At 41.9% G+C, this 19,831-nt stretch overlaps 1 protein-coding gene across 6 annotated transcripts in view; it reads right to left on the bottom strand.

Moving 5' to 3' along the window:
• Positions 1–19,831, bottom strand: part of LOC109939010 (serine/threonine-protein kinase PAK 1-like) — a 193,345-nt gene that overhangs the window by 28,866 nt on the left and 144,648 nt on the right. For all 6 annotated transcript variants that reach the window (XR_007262270.1, XR_007262272.1, XR_007262274.1 and 3 more), the window contains exons 3-7: positions 18,086–18,186; positions 11,360–11,507; positions 8,248–8,285; positions 5,761–5,874; positions 354–531 (exon numbers count right to left, since the gene is read on the bottom strand). Coding sequence is in view for 1 of the 6 variants with exons in the window: in XM_048598040.1 (XP_048453997.1) it covers positions 354–531; positions 5,761–5,874; positions 8,248–8,285; positions 11,360–11,507; positions 18,086–18,186 (579 nt within the window). In the remaining 5 variants the exon portion in view is untranslated. The remainder of the gene's footprint in view (positions 1–353; positions 532–5,760; positions 5,875–8,247; positions 8,286–11,359; positions 11,508–18,085; positions 18,187–19,831) is intronic.

A 19,831-nucleotide genomic window follows, 5' to 3' on the forward strand; every position in this document is an offset into this window, starting at 1 on the left:
TAGCTCGCATCAGGTGCAGGACAGACTTCCTTCCAGTTTATCCCTCAATCCTACCACCACTCCATCACTGATATTTCTATTTCCACTCTAGTTGATCTGGTGGCTTCTCCAAGCAAGTTTGTCCATTTAGCACCAAATCATTATCAAGTCAGGTCTGTCAAACTGGGGTCATTTCCACTTGGCTGACACTGCCCAAACTCATTCATTGCAGCAACTAACAGAAAGGAAACTTGTACCTCATCAATTAGCACTGGATTCGAACCCCTACCTTCTGTGGCAAAAACAAAAGGCTGGCAACCAACTCAGTTCACTGCACAGAGACCAAGCAAGGTTAAGTTTGATAGTTGACATACTCAATTTTTCCAGTATCTCTTCATCTGTCATTTTGGTCTTCTTCTTTTGTTTCTCCGTGTTCCTCGTTAGGGTGTTTGAAGGGGTGGTGTTATTCTCAGAGGGTGAGGAGATGGGAGACGTGGCTGCATCTTTGGTGGGTGGGAGAGGGATAGGATCTATCACAGACCGCGTATACATCTACAGAAAAGGGAGGAAAGGAAATAGGCATAAGGTTCAAGACAAAAAAGGGACAAGCTTGAGGAGAAAAAAAATGCCATGAATAAAACAAAAAAAGCCAACTGGAAATATCAATAGCAGGCTTTATGACCGTACTTTCATTACGCACTTAATCAATGAAGAATTAGTTCAATTTTCTCCTCTCCTGAAGAAAGCAACTCACCCTGGCAACATACAGTCCTATAGGTGATTATATAGGTATATTATAGAGGTATATATCCTGTAGAAGACAAGTACTGTTCCAAAAGTGTGCAACGAGACAGCAAACAATGTAGGGTGATTCAACTAGAATTGAAACACTTGAGCCACAGTCCAATAAGAGCTGGAAATCTGAAATAAAACCAGAAAGTGCTGGAGGAACTCAGCAGACCTGGCAGAAGCTGTAGAGCTAGAAACAGAATTAAACTTTCGAGTCCGGTATATTTCCTCTGGAGCAGAGAAGGTTGAGGGAGGTCTAATAGAGGTATATAGGATTACAAGGGGTATCAAAGGGTGGACAGAAAGCAGCTGTTCTCTTTAGTTGAAGGGTCAAAAAGAAGGGGGCAAACTTTTAAGGGGGAAGGCAGGAGGTTTACAGAGGATTTGAGAAAAAGATTTTTCAGCCAGAGGGAGGTGGGGATCTGCAATGCACTGCCTGGGAGGATAGTTGAGGCAGGAAACCTCACAACCTTTAAAAAGTACTTGGATGAGCACTTGAAGTATCATAACATTCAAGCCTAGTGCAAGAAAGTGGGACCAATGCAGGTAGTACTTTAGTTTTGCCAGCACAGACTCAATGGCCTGAAGGGCGATTCTGTACTGAATGATTCTATGACTCTTCTTCAGATCTGGAAACGTTAGCGTCTGTGGCAAGAGTAACAGGTGAGTTTCTCCAACCATTTGTTTTTAGTCGGGCTACCATCAACTGCATATTCTAGCCAGAGATATCAGACATAAATCAGAATGGACCATAGTAGCTTGACAAGAAAGACTCACTTTTTTGGTTACTAAACAGCTTTTTGGAAGAGAAGTTAGGGAAGACGGGAAGAGGAACTATAAAATAGATTTGAACTCTTCATTAGCAAACTCACGAGACAAATGCCCTTGGTCTTGGAACTAATCACATAAAACGAAAATCACTCGCACGTTACTTTTTTGGCAAGTAGAGTGCAAATCATTTCGAATTCATCTCTCCTTGTAGTGCACCGGGATAAAAATTAATTGCCATTTAAATTTTATTGTACAGGATACTCTAGCTGACTGAACCTCATTTTGTCTATCTGTATAAAATCACAATGTGTTTGCTTTGGTAAAAACCATTTTAATTGATGGCATAAAAGTGTTTTAATTATAGATGAAAACAGATACTTGGGATGATGGCAATTACTTACTATTACCACTCATTACAAATTTATCACTTGTGGCTGCACTATACAGAGACTATTCTTCAACATATTTCAGACTCAAATTATTTAGTGTTAGAACGTATCTCACACGGTGATGTGCATTTTTGGTGAAGTTACTAACACTTTGTGCTGACGGGGCTCTGGTGAATTGATGCATTAGCATCTCAGGACTGCGTCTTCAAATACTTTTCATTAGCATTTCTGCATTTGGGATTATGGAATTTCTACCATTTTCACCCGTGTGCACACACTTCTCCACTTCTAGTCTGTAGAAAAGACAAATCATTTTCCTATACAGTTGCAAATTTTTCATTTTAGAAGAGTTTTCCAGTTGCCAGATGCAGCAGCTCTCAACTGTGACCATAAGATGTAGGAGCAGAAGTAGGCCATTCAGCCCATTGAGTTTGCTTCACTATTCAGCGAGATCATGACTGATCTGGTAACTGTCAACTCCACTTTCCTGAATTGTTCACATAACCCCAGATTCCGTAACTGATTAAAAATCTTTCCTGGCCTCGAATATACTTAACAACCCAGCTTCTGCAATCCTCTGCAATAAACAATTCCACAGATTCATTACCCTTTGAAAAATTTCTCCTCATCTGTTTTAAATAGGCCATTGTTACTCAGATTATGCCCACTGAATCTAGGCTCTCCCACAAACAGAAGACCTCCCAGCATCTACTTCCTTGCAGTCTTCCTCCATTCCATTTAAGCAATATTCAGCTCCTCTAACCTACCTGCCAATGTGCATAACCTCACCTTTTCTGACATTATAACCTATCTGCCAAGCTTTTGTTCATTCACTTAACCTTTCTGGAGTACTCTGCAGAATCTGTGTGTAACCCTCACCACTTGCACTCCAACCTATTTTCGTGTCATCCACAAACTTGGTGATAGTACATTAAATTCCATCATCCAAGTCAGCAACATACACTGTAAATAATTGTGGCCCCAGCACTGATCCTTCTACTTGTTAGATTATCAACCTAAAAATGCCACTCTTAACCCAAATCTACCTTCTATTAGAGATAGCAAGAACTGCAGATGCTGGAGTCAGAGATAATGCAGCGTGGAGCTGGAGGAACAGAGCAGGCCGGGGTCCTGACCCGAAACGTCAACTTTCCCGCTCCTCTGATGTTGCCTGGCCTGCTGTGCTCCTCCAGCTCCACACTGTGTTATCATTATCTTCTATTAGTTAGCCAATCCTCTATCCATGGCAATACGCTGTCCTAACACCATGGGCTCCTATGTTATCAAACAGTCTTATGAGTGGTACCTTAATCAAGAATCTTTTGGAAATCCAAATATATTACATCCTATGTTGCCCCTTTAACTATCCTGCTTGCTAATCAATGATTCTAATTAATCTATCAGGCATGATTTCCCCTCCATGAAACCATGCTGACCCTACTTGATTATATCATGTGTTTCTAAATGCTCTGCTGTTACATCCTTTATAATAGAACCTAATATTCTCCCAATATTAAGCTAACTGCCCTATAATCATCTGCTTTTGACTCCCTCACTTTTTAACTAAAGGTATTACATTGGCAGTTTTTCAATTCTCTGGGACTTTTCTGGAATTGAAAGACTCTTGCAAAATTATTACTAACGTAACCACTCTGTAGCCACTTCCTTTAATATGCTCAGATGCAATCCATCAGGGCCAAGGGACTTTTTGGCTTTTAGCCTCGTTTGTTTCTGTAGCATCTTTTCTCTAGCAATAGTTACTGTATTTCTTTTACCCCTCGATTAATTAGTATTTTTGCAATGCTAGTAATGCCTTCTACTATGAAGGCTGATGCAAAGTATTTACTCCATTCCTCCGCCATCTTCCAATTGCCCATTATTTCCCTAACCTCATTCTCTGAAGGGCTTATGTTCACTTTGGCCTTTCTCTTTATATATTTATACATCTAAACGGTCCATTTTTATGTTACTTGATAGTTTACTCTTGAAGTTTATTTCTCCTTTTTTGGTCATCTTTTGTTGGTTTATAAAACTTTTGCTTGAGAAGACCAAAACTCAGTTTGATGCAACACCTGCCCACACACCACCTCCCTCACCTCCACTGAGGGCCCTAAACAGCCCTTCCAAGTGAGACAGAACTTCACCTGCAGCTCCTCCAGCCTAGTCTACTGCATCCGGTGCTCCCGATGTAATCTACTCTATGTCGATGAGACCAAATATATACTAGGTGACTGTTTTGCCAAATTTCTTCGCCTGACCTGTAACGGCCAGCCTAACCTCCCGGTCACCGCCTATTTCAACTCCCTACCCCACTCCCCCTCCGACATGTCTGTCCTCGGCCTCCTCCAGTGTTTCAGCGACTCAGAATGCAAATTTGAAGAACACCACCGTATCTTCCGCCTGGGCACACTACAGTCTGCAGGACTCAACATCGAGTTGTCCAATCTCAAATAACCTTCCCACCCTTCTCCCGCCGTCCCTTCCAGCCTCACCTCCTCCCTTCCTTTCCACCTTCCAACCCTCTCTTCCAGCAACCAATTGGATTCGTCCCTCCCATCAACCAACCAGGCTGTACCTACTACCAGCATCCACCTTTGACCACCAATCAGCTTCCACCCTTCCCCTGTCTTTATCTGCAGCTCCCCCTACCCCCACATCCAGCCCTGAAGAAGGGTAATACCCGAATCATTGACTGCTCCTTTCCCCCAGATGCTGTCTGGCCTGCTGTGTTCTTCCAGCCTCCCGTTTGTGGGTCTACCTTGGATTCCAGCATTTGCAGTTTTTTTTTGTCTCTGACTCAGTTTGCCTACTCATTTTCCTTTTTAAATACCTGTAGAAACTCTTGCTATCTGTTTTTACGTTTGTAGCTTGATTTGTCTCAATACTCTAATTTCTTTGTTTTTCCACACCCTTCAAGCTGACAACAGCCTCACCTCCCAAGTGCCAGCAAAAAAATGACCAACGTTGATGTTAAAACTATAACGGCTCCTCCAGTCATCCGAATAAATAAGAGAGTCCTTCGGTCACAATACCAATACATTGCCGAAAATCCATCTGCCCAGAGTTAATCAATTTCAACTGAAGGTGGTAGCAACGCGCTTGGGTCCTGTGCATGGTTTTAGCCAGGGCCAGTCTGCTTTGTTATTATGAATGGAAAGACACAGAGATTGACAACCCAATGACACCTGCAGCCTCAGTTCGCTTGGAAAATGATTGTTTTAGCATGGCATTAGAAGCTAACATCACTATGGAAACATTCCTGTGTGTGTTAATGGGGAGGAAAGAGAACAAAATCATAGACAATAAAGAATTTCCCTCAAAGATGAGGAAACCTCAGCTCTTCTACCCATTTGGAGGTAGTATATAATAATCAGTTCAGCAACACAAGAGGTCTGTGCCAGCAATATGTAATAGTTATCCAATTAAAAATTCTTATGTGCTGTTCCTTGGCATGTGTCAGATTGATTCCTACATTCCTACAATAGGAGATCTCCCTCTAAGGAGAATTAATTGCTTCTATTCTCTGGAATTGAGACGAATGAGAGGGGATCTCATTGAAGCAAATGCAACTCTCAGGGCTGAAGAGCCAAGAATTACATGTCTTTATCTTTGACTGATGAGCTGAGGAGGCCTGTTAATCTCTGAAAATTCTCCACTCTAGAGGGTTGTGGATACTCAGTCAGTCAATGAGAACATTAAAGGTATATTAAGTATAATTTAAGGTACTGAATGGGGATAGGGTGGTAAAGTGGCATTGATGTAAACATTCAACCAGGATGCTATGGAATGCCCCACTCCTGCTCCTGTCCCTTGTGTTATAATGTGTACTGACCGATTTGGTGTGTTCTGGTCGTGGTGCAATTGCAGGCGGCGGAACACTTTCATCTTCATCATCGTCTTCTGACACTGGAGGCACAGCCGGGGACTCTGACACGTTCTTTGTACTCTGCAGGTAAAGGTATGGTTACTCCAATAACACACTATACTTTCACCAAATGTGTTTCCTTTTATTCGAACATTACCATGAGTGTGGAACCTCAGTCATTGAAGCATATCATGGGGGGGGGCGGTGATGGCCTCGTGGTATTATCACTGGACTATTAATCCAGAGACCCAGATAACATTCTGGAGACCGGGGTTTGAATCCCACCACGGCAGATGGTGAAATTTGAATTCAATAAATATCTGGAATTAATCATCAAATGATGCCGTGAATCCATTGTCGATTGTCAGGAAACCCATTTGGTTCACTAATGTCCTTTAGGGAGGGGAAACTGCCACCCTTAACTGAGCTGGCCTACATGTGACTCCAGGCCCACAGAAATGTGGTTGACTCTGAACTGCCCTCTGGGCAATGCTGCCCGGCCAGCAACATCCTCATCCCGTCAATGAATAAATAAAACCGTCATGAAGAAACACTAGATTTACAGCAGTGCAGGTCAAGCATTATTTGCCTTGGGCCATAACACAAAGGAGCAGAATTAGGCCATTCGACCCATCCCATCTGCTCCACCATTCGATCACAGCTGATGTGTCTCTCAACCCCATTCTCCTGCCTTCTCCCCGTAACCCTTGGCCCCTTTACTAATCATTCCGAATTGATTTTGAAATGAGTAGCTTACTCGTCCATTTCAAAGCGAAGTTAGGAGTCAACCACAGTGCTGTGGATCTGCAGTCATGAGTAGGACAGACCAGTTAAGGTTGGCAGAATACCTTCCCTAAAAGGCATTACTTCGCTAAACCAGATAAAACATCTATGATAGTTTACATGGTCACCATGCATCATTAGCTTTATATTCTGACCTATTGATGGAATTTAAATTCCACTAGTTGCCATGGTAGGATACGAATCTGCATCCCCAGAGGCTTAGACTAGGCCTTGGGTTTATTAAACATTGTCACTGTGCGACTGTCCCTCAAGTGGAATCATGGGAGATTTTTGATTTAATAATATGACAAATTAATACTCTGGTTTATTCCATGGGGGCCCTCAGTGCAAGTATTTACAACTGTTAAAAGACCCATTGGCCACCTTCAATTATTGGCTTGTTTGGAAAACGTAACGCAAAATTCAGGGGAATCAGTAGAGAAAATCCAGACCCAGTGAGGGAATGAAGGACCGGAATAAGAGAATCGATTATGAAAATGTGACACATTGACGCAGGAGAAGAGAAGGTTAAGATGCAATATGGAAACTAAAATTTAAAAGAGAAGAGATAACACAGCTTTGGAAAGTGGTCATGAGTAATTACACATTACGAGCTACAGGTGCTTGAAAGAAAATTCAGATCATTAAAATAGGAATAATTTCCACATGTTCTGGGAGAGAACAAATAATTTTGAACTTACGATTCCCAAAGCCTTCTGCCACCGTGACTTTCGTCACTTCACGTCCGGCTCTGTTGCAGATCAATTGCTATAGTTTGTCAATAACTCCAGTGTATCAACAATTGATCAGCAACATCATGCTATCATAGTTAGTAGTCTATGATACAATCAGGGAAAAGTGAAGGCCTAGTGGTACTATCACTGGTCTAGAAATCCAGAGACCCAGGTGACGTTCTTGAGATTAGGTTGTGTTTGACTAGTGTGGATGTGACTCTATGACTAATAGCATGGCAGAAGATCAGCTAAGTGCATCTTGGTCTTTTCTGCCCAATAGCTTGTGTATTTATGCTCTAAATCCAGAGTAACTCCAATCTAGCAATATCAAATTCTGGAAAAATTCTCACATCTGCGTTTTTAACAACCCAATGTGTTTGCAATGTACTATGACAACGTAAGTGGGCGGCAGAGCTTCAGGTATTTCATTTTCACAAAGTACATTACTTGACTCAGATGTTTTGTTCAAGAATGTATACTCCATTCTCAAAAGACACAAACAGATTTTGAAATACTCCCCTAGATATTGAGCTATTCTACACGTCAACACCTAAACATTGCATTTAAGATCTTAACCTATACCTCACCCATACACAATGCAAAGGTGCATTATCACACAGCAACTGCTAATGTTCCAAGCAGTTCAAACAAGCTGCACACAGCAATACCTCCAAGTTACTCAGTACTCTTAAGAGACCACGCAATTTGACCATGCACAGCAAATGAAGGAATACTTTTCCTGTGTCCTTGATGACAAATCCTAGAATCCTACAAATGGTTTCCAATCTCTACTCCCAGAGCAGCAGCAGCATCCACGGAAGAAGACAATAAAAGCTTTAGACCATGAGCGCCACCCATCTGTGATGCTGCTGAACATGCTGATTCTAGAAGAGACCATTTCCAAACCAATCACAATGATTTGAGTAAGAGAACTCACCAGTGCATTTGAGGAAGCATACCCATCTGTTGTTTTATCTGCAGAAAACAGAAGAACAGATTTGTGTTACAAGTGTACTACTGGAAAACTTATTCAGAACACCTCAACTATTGCCACAATTTCTGGGGCTCAAATCACTCGAGCTGTACACTCTCCAATGCTCTGCAACTCATCCAACCTGGAACTTTATCTAGCAGCACTATAGAACACAGCCGCAGCAAATCAACAAGTGGTCTTACTACTTGAGGTTAAGAAGAAATAAGATAATGATTAAATTAAAGTAACTAATAAAACGATGGTATAGCATAGGAAGATGTCCAAAGACAGGAACATTTTTATGAACTCATTTACAGCTTGGACATACTACAATAACAAGGAATCTACCAAGACACTAGGTAAGATTTGACAGCAAACCAGGTAGAGATATTGGGGCAGTTGCCAAAAAGCACATCCAAAGACAGAGCTCAAGGAATACACGTAACATTTTAAAAATAAAGGAGCAAGAGTCAACCATGCAGCCCTACGAGATGGCTCCATTGTTCAACCAGATCATGGCTGATCATCTACTTCAACACCCATTCTCCCGTATTTTGACCTCAACACTTCATGTTTTCAAGATGTAGAAATGTATCCATCTTAGTCTTGAACGTACTCAATGACTGAGTGAGTAACTAGAGTCCTCTAGAATTCAAATTGCAAAGATTCACCGTCCTCAGTGAAGAAAATTCCTCCACATCTCAGTCTAAATGGTCTGTGCCATATTCTGAGGCAGCGTCTTCTGATTCTAGACTATACCCAGCCAGGGTAAATACATCTTTCCTGAAAGCACTCTGTGAATCACTGCAAGTGCATTATATGTTTGAATGAGATCAAACAGCCCTCATTATTCAAAACCCTGGAGGATACAAGCTTAGTCCATTTAATCTTTCCTCGTAGACCTTCAGACTTGTTCTGAAGAAGGATCATTGGATTCAAAATACTCACTCTGCTTTCTCTCCATAGATGATGCCAGAGCTGCTGAGTTTTTCAGGCAATTTCTGTTTTTGTTTCAGATTTCCAGCATCTGGAATTCTTTGTTTTATTTTGGATGTCAACAGCAGTTGGATAGTTCTATGCTGTTAAACATCAGGCAGCTGTTTTATGTGTTAGTAGGCAGCTAGGTTTTGGAGGCGGGGTCTGGAAAAGTGCTGGAATTTGTGGGAGCCATTAACAGTTCAGTTCAACTAAAAGTGCAGGTTGAAGGCCCACAGCAGCAATTGAACAAGATTAGAGATTGAGGAAAAGTCCAGAGTTGTTCTAGCTTGGTGGAGCTACATATCAAGGGGAAAAAAGTCTGAAGTTGTATCTGAGTGTAAGTATTGGGATTCAGCTTCTGAAGTTGATGAGAGCATTGATCCAGGAAAAGGAGGGCGATCAACCAGAACAGAACAGAACAGAATAGCTCGAGAGTTAAGGCCAGATCAGCAGAAGAGAAGAATTGTTCAATGAGATTTGTTAACCGATGTCATTAACATCTGGGGAGATATTATTGAGAAAGCCCTAGGATCGGTCTTGTTCACAGGTTTGATATGCACTATGGGATGTTCCATCTCAATTTACTATCAATATTTACCACATGTTAATTCTGGATTAGAATACAAGTTGTAGATCAATTATAGATTATATTGCAGTTCTAGTGTTGTATAGTAAAGTTTAAATATTATTAAAAAGGAAACTAGAAGTTCATCAGAACTAGGATGGAAGAAATAGAAACACCATTGTGTGCAAAAATCGTGTCTCCTTTTTCCCCCCCTAGTCTGCTTCCTGCATCCTAGCTCTGATAAGTGCAAGGCAGAAAGCTTCAATTTCTAGTCGCCTTTCAGCAATGTTGAAGTTATGTTTTACCAAGCATAATAAGCTTATTGTTGTAAGATCAAAGCTGTGGAACAATGTGGCTTTATTCTTTTATTCAGCCACTGGGAACTCCCACTCGCTCTACTTTAAAAGTAAAGTTAGCCATCCCTAACCACACTGCAACACAAGTTGGCAGTCTTGTCCAGGATCAAAACATCCTGCACTTAAACCCTCTTGTAATAAAGGTCAATATACCATTTGCCTTCTTAATTATTAACTTGCTGTACCTGCAACCTGAAAATTATTCATTTATTCAGACTCTGTTTAACAGACACAAAATAATCAATGATCATTCCAGCATACTTCCTGCAATTCCATATGCTCTAATTTTATCAACCTTTTGTGTGGGACTGCATCAAAAGCTTTAGGAAATGGGTAATCCCTTTATCTATACTACTGGTCAGAATCTCAAAACTCCAGAAAAATTAGTAAAACATTATTTCCCCTTCATAAATCCATGTTGATTTTCTGCAATTTTACCATTATTTCCAAATGTCCTATTACCTTTAATAATATGTTCCAGCAATTTTCCTAAAAGGGAGGTCTGTAGTTTCCAGTTTTCTCTCTTCCTCTTTTCTTAAATATTGGGGTTACATTTGCCACCTTCCAATTTGCACAGTCCATTCCGGAGTCCATGGAATTTTGAAAGATAAGCATCAATGCATCTACTGTCCCTAAAACCACTGTATACTATGTATGATTCCCTTTGTGATAGCCAGTGCCTGTCTACAGACATACCTTTTAATATAGTTTCTCAATCCACCACAGCCAATTTGCACCTTATAGCTTCGGTTAGATTCAAGACTAGTTTTGAACTGAACTGCAGCACTTTCAAAATTAATGTATATTGTTGTTGTACAGTTTTTTGTAAACTCAAGGATGGGAGAACATAGCTGAAGAAAGAGTCAGTATCATGCAGTGAAGGAATCTTAAAGTGTGTAAGAGGTCAGAATTGGACATGTCAGCAGATTGTGCAGCTGGAGGAGGTTAGAGAGTTAGGGAGGAGTGGACAGAAAGGGAGAGAGGGAAAAGGAAGAAATAAAGATTGTGTAAGTCATGGCTGGTGCCAAAGAGCATACCAGTCAACAAAAGGCAATGAACAAGAGTTGAATATCGAGTTACAACCCAGATCATCTTGCTTTGCTGAATGGGAGAGTAGAAGAAAAAGGAAAGGGGACATTAGGAAAATGGGAATGGAGAAGATTAAATTGTTTCTTACCTGTGAAGCTCATGTATTTTTGACTATTTGAGGTTTCTTTTGAATCGTAGAATTTCAAAACATCCAACACTGCTTGTGGATTCTTTTTCTGCTCTAATTTGGTGATATTTGATGTCTGTAGTAACCGAGCCCATTGTTCTGGCATGCCCTGGGATGGCGGAGACAGACAAAAAAAAGATTTAATGCTACAATCTACCCGGGATTATATGGAACAATTTATACCAGCAGCAAAGTTCAGTTTATTAATAATTTTCTTTAAAACCTTTTGGACTCAATACTGCCCTGGATCTCCAACATCAACTTCCAACAAGATTCCACTGGATTGCAATAACTGATTATAAAAATTCCGCCCAATCATCTTGCAATAACTAAGCCCGGGGATCAGTTAAAAATCACTATTTAAATGTGGACATGTATAAACTCATCACAGACCAGAGATTGAACCAGCTGTAGTTCAGTGGCTTACTAAACAAGCTCAGGTGAACCTGTAGACATCGGACTGAATGGTCACAGAACAATTACAAAATGATGCAGACACACCCATGTTTCAAATAAGCAGATCTGCCATTGCATAATTCAACTTCTTAACAGTTCGAGATTCCAAGGCAATTCCAAGCGATGATAATATATTGTGTGAAGAACTCCGACACCTACTCTCAATTTCTTTTCACCATTTTGATCTCGTGCCATCTCTAATAGTGTTATTTTATTAAACTAAAATATGCACAGTATGGTTTTGTTACGATGATATCAAAACGGGGTGGCATGGTAACTCAGTGGGTAGCACTGCTGCCTCACAGCGCCAGGGACCTGGGTTCGATTCCACCCTCAGTCAACTGTCTGTGTGGAGTTTGCACGTTCTCCCCGTGTCTGCGTGGGTTTCCTCCGGGTGGTCTGGTTTCCTCCCACAGTCCGAAGATGTGCTGGCTAGGTGGATTGGTCACGCTAAATTGCCCGGTGTTCAGGGATGTGTAGATTAGGTGGGTTACAGGGGGATAGGTCTGGGTGGGATGCTCTGAAGGTCGTTGTGAACTTGTTGGGCCAAAGTACCTGTTTCCACACTGTAGGGATTCTATGAACAGAGATATTGATGATCAGGGAAAAAGGGCTGTTGCAGGTCAGTAGTAGTGCCCCTATCTCTAAGCCACCAGGCATGGGTTCGATTCTCATATTCTGGACATGTATCGTAACAGGTTGCTTAAAATAATTATAACAATCAAGATGTCATTAACACGTTGCGGCTCTTTTCTCCATAAAAAAGTAACCTGTAAAAAAAAACTGATACAGCCTTTAAAATTTCAAGAGGAGTGGGACATTTAGTATCTGAAGCCTGTTCTCGGCCATCCAGTGAGATCAGAAAGAAATTTCTCCCTTACCCTGTGCATCCATCGTGGCCTTTGATGTGAAAAACCAAAAGAACTGCGGATGCTGTAAATCAGGAACCAAAACAGAAATTGCTGGAAAAACTCAGCAGTCTGGCAGTATCTGTGAAGAAAAAAAAATCAAAAGTTAATGTTTCACGTCCGGTGACCCTTCCTCAGAACAGCTCTGAGGAAGGGTCACCGGACCCGAAACGTTAACTCTGATTTTTTTTTTCTTCACAGATGCTGCCAGACCTGCTGAGCTTTTCCATCCAGCAACTTCTGTTTTTGGCCCTTGATGTCTTTAGCTCATAAAAAAAAGTCAATAACCATTTAAATTTAACAATTTTTAATTTGATTTATTATTGTCACATGTACCAAGTTAGAGTGGAAAGTGTTGTTTTGCATGCTAACCAGACAAATCATACCTTACACTAAGTACATCAGGGTAATAGAACAGAATGCAGAATAGAGCGTTACAGCTACAGGGAAGGTGCAGACAAAGATCAACTCTAATATGTGAGAGGTCCATTCAGGAGTCTGAGAACAGTAGGGAAGAAGCTGTTCCTGAATCTGTCGGTACACGTTTTCAAACTTTTGTATCTTCTGCCCGACGGGAGAGGGTGGAAGAGAGTATAACCGGACTGAGTGTGTTCTTTGATGATGTTCGCTGCTTTCTCGAGGCAGTGGGAAGTGTAGCCTTAGTCAATGGAAGGAAGGCTGGTTTGTGTGATGGACTGGGCTGTGTGCACAACTCTCCGATTGATCTAGTATCAATTGCCACTTGTGGAACACTTCCAAGCTTCTACTGAAAAGTCAAATTAGGAAACATTTCTACACACAATGTTGAAAACTCTGACTAAATGTTGGACACCCAGTTCCAGGCTCCCTAATCAGTGAAAATAGTTTCTATCTACCACATTGGTCCTTTTAATAGCTTCAAAATTGACATTTTTTTTATTCATTCAGATGATGTCATAGGCTGGGGCATCCCATTACTAACTGTCCTTAACAAGGCAGTGATGAACTACCTAGTTGAACTGCCACAGTCCATGGGGTGTTGGGACACAGTCAGTGCTGTTAGGCAGGCTTGGGCTGACAAGTGGCAAGTGACATTCACGCCACACAAATGCCAGGCTATGACCATCACCAATAAGAGACAATCTAACCACCGCCCCTTGACATTCAATGGTGTTACCATCACTAAATCCCCCACTATCAACATCTTGGGAGTTATCAGTGATCAGAAACTCATTTGGACCCACCACATAAACACAGTAGCTACAACAGCAGTTCAGAAACTAGGAATGCGACACTGAGTAACTCACCTTCCGACTCCTCAAAGCCTGGTCACCATCTACAAGGCACAGTCAGGAGTGTGACTGAATACTCCCCACTTGCCTGAATGAGTGCAGCCCCAATAACTCCCAAGAAGCTTGACATAATCCAGGACAAAGCAGCCCACTTGATTGGCACCACATCCACAAGTATCTACTCCCTCCACCACCGACGCTCAATAGCAGCCGTGTGTACTAACGACAAGATGCGCTGCAGAAATTCACCAAAGATCCTCAGACAGCACCTTCCAAACCCATGACCAGTTCCATCTAGAAGGTCAAGGGTAGCAGACATAGGAGAACACCATCTTCAAGTCCCAAACCGAAATGTCAGCTTTCCTGCTCCTCTGATGCTGCCTGGCCTGCTGTGTTCCTCCAGCTCCACACGGTGTTACCACCATCTTCAAGATCTCCTCCAAGCCACTCACCATCCCGATTTGGAAATATATCGCTGTTCTTTCACTGTCGCTGGGTCAAAAATTTGGAATTCCCTCCCTAACAGCATTGTGGGTCAACCCACAGCAGGTGGACTGCAGCGGTTCAAGAAAACAGCTCACCACCACCTTCTCAAGGGCAACTAGGGATGGGCAATAAATGCTGGCCAGCCAGCAACACCCACATCCCACAAAATGACTAAGACTTTTTAAAACAATTCCACAACTTAGATCTGACAAAATCAAGCCTTAACCCTTCAAATTCTAGGACATACAACCCTAATTTGGGTAACTTATCCTCATAGTTTAAGACTTAGAGCCCACATATCATTGTGGTAAATTATAAAACAGTTCATCCAAGGTCAATACTATCCTTTCCACACACAGTCTAATCAGGGTTTTTTTTTTAAAAAAACAGGTGAAGCTGGTTTTCTAATCTCTAGCACTGCAGTCTTCTCCATGCAAAAGCCACCTTTCAATTAATCTTTTATTTTCCACACATTTCCATCACATTTTAATCATCCGCATACCACTGCCTCCCACCCCCCACCCAAAGGCTCTTAAGCCTCCACAGTTTTTAACAAGGAAACACTGGTCCAGATCTGCCTGTCCCTGAAGAGTTGAAGAACAAACACATACACATTCTCGAACAAATGTGTTCAGACCGCTCAGAAGTCCCGACGCATTGACCTCCAGAAAATGTGAAACAGATTAAAGTCATGCCCAAAGACAGGGTAACTATACAACTAACATCCCCTAAGCCCATTTCCACCTCTGGAACTGGACACACTACCCTATCCTGCTGCCAACTTATCCAATTATCCACCTAGCTCAACTACATTCATTCACTGATACACAGCTATTTAAATGCTCCAAAGATTTTTCTTGAGTGCGTTAGTGTAGTGACTGGAACCAGCTGGATGTTATTGACTACGAGAACCTTTACTGGGGTTGTTAACCTGGGCCAATCAGGGGGCCCTGGCTGACATATAAACAGGGGATACACAATCTCCTCAGTTGAGGACTGACTCTGAGCTGGTTGGCTACAGTCAGAGTACTGTGCAGACAGTGTAAATAAAGGGTGACTTGGTGACGACATACCACCCTCTGTGTGATTATTTCAGTTAATGAATGAAGGCTTACCAGAATATGGAAGCCAGGGCTGAAAAAATGGGCATGGTTGGTCTCCCCTATGACCCACACCATGAAAGATGGTTCCGATATAGCCCGCATTTCTGAAGAGGCCGGTTTGGAAGTCCCGGATAGAAACAAGAAGCCCAGTCACAGTATCTGGAAAGATTGAGGCTATCAACTCTGGAAGTGTCCATAATTAAAAGAAACCATGGCCACAGTGTGGTTTGGACATGCAGTTTTCCGATATGGCGAAATGGTAGCACATCTGACTCCATAAGGCCCATAAAACCCAAATCTCTCTCACACCTCACCTCATGCTCACTTCCTTAATCCCTCCAACAATTTGCAGGTGACTCAGTTAATAATCCAGAGGTTATAATCCTCTACATCCAGTTCTTTGATTTGGATCCTTGTTCATGATGCTCTCCAAAAACACACACCCAGCAACCCTGTACTGAATCAGCACCTTGCCATGAGGTGTCATTAAAGTATGGAGCAGTGTTCCAGATATTTTGCTCCCTCTCTTCCATGGAGGAGAAGTGTCTCCAACTCTCACTCCAGTTCATGATGTCTAAGCCAGAGAGATTCAACGCCGAGACATCTACGACGGGTCTATTAAGAAAAGGTATTGGGGGCAGGGTATTAACAGGTACAGAATTGGCTCTCTAATAGAGGATAGAGGATGGAGTTGGCATAAAGGAGTGGGTGGGGCAGGATGGCAGAAGTGAGTGGCCAAAAACTTGGCAGATGGAAAATAATAGGTTCTGCACTCCGGCAGGAGGAATAGAGGAGCTGAATATTTTTTAAAAGGAGAAAGACTGCAGAAAGCTACAGCACTGAAGGATGTGACAGCCCTTGCACATGAATAACAAAAGGCCAGCACTGAAAATAAGAATATCAACGTGGGGTGCTCTTGCTAAATCTATACAAGCTACTAATCAGAATACACCTGAAACAGTACAAACAAAGTGGAGGAACGGACTTCCCGTATGGAAGAATCTATGACCAGAGGGCATAAAACTCAAGAGGAAGGCATCACCCAGATAGGGCAGAGTTAAAGAGGAGCTTCTTGTGGAGTGTAGGGAATTCTTTACCACAGAGGGGTATGGAGGCTTTGTCATTAATTAAAAGCAAAGCTGAGACAGACAGATTTTTAATCAGAGTGTCATGGGGATAAGGCAGGAAAGTGGAGTTAAGGATTAGGAGGCCTGCCAATATCTCATTGAATGGCCTAATTCTGCTCCTGTACCTTATAGTCTTATGATATTCACTCAGGACAAATGTTGCTATCCACAGACATCCATTTGGCTGCAGTCCAAACACAGAAGCTGCTCTGTCTTGGTCTACATAACATACCCATTACTTTGATCCATTTTTCTTTTCCTACTTTGTAGAAATGGCCTACCACATTAAGCAGTTGTGACAAAACAGCAGATTCATTTCAGGGGAAACTAAATAAGGTACAAAGGGAGGTTGTGTGTCACAATGCATAGCTACTATTTCTCGGAGCCAGAATGTGATCAATGTGAAAATTGCCTCCTCTCAGAGGACCATAGGCTGCTCTCTCATTAGAGACAGAACCGGTGGGGAGTCTGACCTGAAGATCATCACATCTCAAACAATGCTGAGAAGGCAGAGCCTGCAAGGTGACTTCAGCCTGTACAGGAATTGATCCTGTCAAGGCAAAAAAAAAACAGAGTTAACATTTCGGGTCCGGTGACCCTTCCTCCTGAAACGTTAACTGTTTTTTCCTTCACAGATGCTGCCAGACCTGCTGAGCTTTTCCAGCAACTTTGTTTTTGTTCCTGATTTACAGCATCCGCAGTTCTTTCAGTTTTTATTTGGGAATTGATCCTGCTCTGTTAGAGTCATGCAGCACGGAAACAGACCATTCAGCCCAACTCGACCAGGTTTCCCAAACTGAACTAGTCCTGTTTGCCTGCATTGTTGCAGTCACTGTGCATTGCAAAACAGCATCAGCCAAATGAGCTAACCAGCCACCAGGACACAAGTTCATAATATGGCCGCACAAGTTGGTTATCAAGTTGTAAACATCCAATGGGCAATAAGAGTCACCATACTGGATGAGGACTGGCTCAAACCACAGTATGATGTCTGGCAACAGGCCAGTAAATTGTTCCAGGAGAAACCAGCTGTGGAAACAGATGTAAGCACAAGCTTTGCCTGTTTTGCACTCTAGTAGGCGTGAGACAAATCAAGAGAAAGCAGTTAAATATACGATAGAGAAAGGAATAGAAGAATAAATTGATTAGGCAAGATCAAGTAAAATGGGGCACAGTTCACGTGGAGCACAAATACAACATTAACCTAATCAATACTGTGCAAGTTCATGTTATTTATTATCCGTAAATTAAACTTCACATTAAGACACGGAATTACTTAAATTCTGGATGTTTGATCCCTTTGCCCCCATCCATTATAAAGTATACAATTACTTACTGTGAACTCGCCTGTGACAGCATCAAATCCAACATGTATTGTGTGCTCGAAATCAGAGGGCAGCGAGATTTCTGGTCGTTCCCGTTCTTTTTTCCTGTTGGCTGTCAGTAGAGAGGTTATTTGTGAATGGTATGAACAGCAGCAAGTGGAAAAAAAACATCAAAAACTGGACACGCTTTTAATGAGAAAGGGGCACAGAGAAATGAAACCTCTAAAACAGTGGGCAATAAAAGGAATGAGAGAGACATAACAGAAATGTGCAGCAATTTATATACTGCACTACAGAGGAAAGTAGACATGCATCAAAGTTGTATGATCGCTGCAGTTAACTGGACAGCAACAGAAATTAAATTAATCATGACAAGAGTCATGACTCACGATGTTTAAGCACTCTTAAAATGCACTCACTCAATTACAGCATTCTTGCATAAACAGTTTCAGCAATTTTCTCCACCCCCAGTGTAGCTTTTGAAAAGATGGAGAGTGTGTAAATTCCGGACAAATAAAAGAACATGGCTCTGTTAACTGTACAGTGTTCAGCTGATGTTAATGAGCTTTCTATCTTTGAAGTTTGGGCTAACCACTTTTTCACACATGGACAGGGATAATACCCTCGCAACTACAGGCCAGCAATCTCCCACATGTATTACTGTGCCAGCCATCGCCCCTCCTCCCAATGCTATCCTAACCGTACTAAACAGAGAGCAGGTAGAACATAATGGGCAAAGCCCAGAGCTCTCAGCAATGGTGAAAATCCTCTGTTCAGACTGTGGGGTTTAAATAGAGGCATTTCATCAATGCTTAGAAAGCTGGACTAACTCGGGGTCTTGTTACAGGGGAGAATACTCAAAAACCCTATAAGTGGATGGAGGGAGAAATGCAAGCAGCAATAATAAAATAAGAACATAAAACAATGGAAAAGAGGACAGGAATAAAACAAATCAGGATGCAGTCTGTTGCAGTTGCCCTAACAGCCTCAGCTTGATGCTCAACTGCGATGTTTTTGCTCAACAATCCCTCAGGAGTGGGCTCCTGATTGAAAAGCTCCCACCTGGAATTTGACGGTTCAGTTCCGGCCATAAATGTTACGTAACTCTGTTTACTAAACTTGATGAGCGTCCTTTACATCTCACTCTTGTATCCCAGAATCGGAAGAGAACTTTACAGCACAGAACATGGCCAGTTGGCTCATCAAGCAGGTGATGGCAAATTATCAAATAGTCAACTATTTATCTTTTAGACGTCTTTTACAAATTGTGCTTCCATTATCATTTCTGGTTGAACCTTCCACGTGCTCAGAATCCATTTAGTTAATTCATAAATCTTCAATTTGTACCCAATAATTACTGCCTAATGGACAGAATATCGTTAAATTTGTTTAACCAAAACTGCTCAACAGTTTGTAGGCCTTAACTTGAATTCCTCTTTACTTTTCCTGCTGTTCTGCAAGTAACCTGAATATCCTTATTGCTGATAATTAATGTTTTTCACTCCTGGTGACATGGATTTTAATCTTTAATGTCTGGAGGATAAAGAAAGTTGGGAGGAACGGGGAGATGGGAGATTATGGAAGGGGTTCGGGGTATGGGAAAGAGTTGATGGGAGGGAGCTGAGGGAAGAGGAAAAGGATGGAAAGAGGGAGGGGATGAAAGAAAGGAGGTGGGAAGGAGGGAGAAGGGGAGGCAGATGGAAAATCTGGAAGAGAGAGAGAGAGAGAGAGAGAGAGAGAGAGAGAGAGAGAGAGAG

The sequence above is a fragment of the Rhincodon typus genome, chromosome 6, assembly GCF_021869965.1.
Source record: "Rhincodon typus isolate 14 chromosome 6, sRhiTyp1.1, whole genome shotgun sequence".
NCBI lineage: Eukaryota > Metazoa > Chordata > Chondrichthyes > Orectolobiformes > Rhincodontidae > Rhincodon > Rhincodon typus.